The sequence below is a fragment of the Macrobrachium nipponense genome, chromosome 23, assembly GCF_015104395.2.
Source record: "Macrobrachium nipponense isolate FS-2020 chromosome 23, ASM1510439v2, whole genome shotgun sequence".
NCBI lineage: Eukaryota > Metazoa > Arthropoda > Malacostraca > Decapoda > Palaemonidae > Macrobrachium > Macrobrachium nipponense.
The window spans coordinates 78121730-78124185 of record NC_061090.1 but is presented as its reverse complement, the minus strand read 5'-3'; the positions used below and the strand labels follow the sequence as shown (position 1 = coordinate 78124185).

Sequence of the window (2456 nt, the reverse complement as noted above, 5' to 3'; positions counted from 1 at the left end):
GAGATAACAAGGTCATGTGCCAGTGAAACAATGAAGTACTCGAGAGGGAACTGAACCAAAGGCCATGGTAGGGAAAGTCACTGACAATACCACGGTAAAATATAGTCATGAAGACAGAAACAAACACATGACGCCATTTTTCTCACTTAAATAGCAGCTAGGTTCAGGACTGCTCAATTTGAGGAAATCATTTTTTAAACAAATTCCAGTCATGCTTTATTTAGTGAACAGGAACCACCTCCCCCCCTCTAATTAGAGGAATTTGTTTCTGGTGATTAGAAATTAATCTATCGAAATAATGTGGTTCGGGTCCCACAAGCTGTAGGCTTAAAAACAGGATAGAAGAGTGAAATTCGCTGAAACAATTCATTATTTATTTAGATGTCATAAAAATTAGGTCAAGAAGAACATCATCAAACTATTGCATTGTGGACAAAGAAGAAGAAAACAGTCCTCCTTAGGGATGGCAAAGTTTGCTGTTGAGGAAAGCGACGATTTCTTCAGAATACTGCAAGATGTCAGCTTGCAAGATTTCCACCAGTTCTGCTGCCCTAGACTCCAGCTCATGGTTCAGTTCATCGGCATTCTCAAATCGGGCCTTAAAGAAAACACATGCAGATGAAGACACGATAGAAAATCGGTTTTATGGAAACGGTTTTCAATGGATTCATGAAGCTGTTAATTCAGTCAAGTTTTATCTTTACTTCATTCAGTTTGTACAAATGTGCAAGGTACAACTAGACTAGAGTAACGAAGCAATCAATTGATGGACTGGAAGCTAGAAAGGAAAAGACAGCATTACCTCGAGGCTTTCAACACTAAGGTCAAGATCACATGTTCCAGGCGCGATGCAGATTGAGACGGGGGACAGGGAGTAACTGTCGAGGTGGACAGTCAAAGTGACGCCGAAGCCATGCACAACCAACCTGGCGAAAGGACAAGGTCCCTTTTAATGGTCTTATTTCGTTGTTTTTAGGACATTCGAAGTCCAGGGGTGTTTTTCATCAAAGTAATTCGGATTGTTCTTAACACAATTGCTAATAATTCGAACGTCCGTATAAAAAACTAGGGTCCGTGTCATCGGTTTAACCGCTTCTGTCGCCCCCTCAAAGGAAAGTAATTACGTAGCTGCATTGATGTTTCAAGGGTAATTTGTTCCTAAAGGTAACGAGCGAAGCAAGGAGATAGTAAAGACTCACTCAGCTGCCCCTGATGCCGACAAAGGCTGTCCGTTTAGATGTCCTTCTACGGTGTAACTGACTGCTTTGAAGTCTGCCGTTATATCCATGAGGCTCAACACAACCTGTAAGGATCAGGAAATATCCGTAGACCGAGAACGACGATTTTATTAACCGAATTGAAACGCCAGAAGGGAAATGCTATTTGAAAAGAGAACTTGAGGGATGATAAACAACTACGATGTACTACAACTCGTTTTAAGAAATATTAAAATAAGTAATGTTTTTTTTTTCTTAGTATACGAAGGAAAATACATTGAGATATATTTCACTTATTTGCAGTCAATTCCTTGCTTCGATGGGCAGTGTTTGAATGTTATGCTATACTTCTTATTGTTGGAAGTCGTCTTACCTTCTTGGTGAGAATGGGTGGATTGAATTTCGTGCATACAATGTCGGAAAAGCCAGAGAACGTCGCCTCTTCGAAGTTGAAGAGAAGGCTGAAAGGCACAAGAAGACATAGGATTAGAGAGAGGGAGTGTGTGTGAGAGAGAGAGAGAAAGAGACAGAGAGAGAGAGAGTTCACCTGGTGTCATCGTGAGTAACATTCAAATTGTGGATCGCAGGAACCGTGTGAGGGTCATAAGGCTGCAGCGCCTTCTGAATCTCTGCCGTGATCAGATCCTCGAACATGTTGGCTAAAGTCGAAGGAAATTGAAAAAAAAAAAGTTAGAATTAAGTCGACACACAACAATAGTAAATACCTTTGTATATATGTGTGTGTTATCTTATATCTAAATGTGAACGACGACTGTGAAAATGGTAGAACTTTTCAACTTACGTTCAGGCATCGCAGAAGCAAAGGCAGCAAATGCCGCTACAAGTAAGGTTGTCTTGAACATGGTTATACTTTCAGACCTACAAAGAGAAAGAGAGAGAGACCGGCGTTAAATTGTATTATTAAATCTTTATTTTCTTTAGCAGAGTAATAGGGTGTTAGTCAAAGTTATATCACACAATATATAACAGAGACGAGACTATAACCAATTGCTTATGGTCAAAGAAGTCAAAGATCATATGTCAGTGAACAGCTGAGGTGAGGTGAGACGGCAGTTGGTAGGCAACTGTGTCTGGCAGCTGTATGCAAAGAGGAAGCTGCAAGGAGTCTGCTTTATACAACAGGCTATGGGGAACAGGTGTATTGCTTCTCAGGTGTGCTATTTCCTTGTTGCTCACTCTGTGCATATCCCCCCCCCCCACCCCTCAACCCGCCCAAAG

The 2456-nt window shown here is 41.2% G+C and overlaps 1 protein-coding gene across 1 annotated transcript; it reads right to left on the bottom strand.

The window, feature by feature from the left end:
• Positions 1–360: 360 nt before the first annotated feature.
• Positions 361–2174, bottom strand: LOC135197099 (uncharacterized). Its single transcript, XM_064224064.1, has 6 exons — positions 2020–2174; positions 1765–1876; positions 1591–1678; positions 1200–1303; positions 803–926; positions 361–598 (listed from the first exon to the last, which is right to left on the bottom strand). Exons 1-6 carry the CDS (start codon positions 2078–2080, stop codon positions 458–460), a joined length of 630 nt encoding a protein of 209 aa, XP_064080134.1. The 5' UTR covers positions 2081–2174; the 3' UTR covers positions 361–457.
• Positions 2175–2456: the final 282 nt, after the last annotated feature.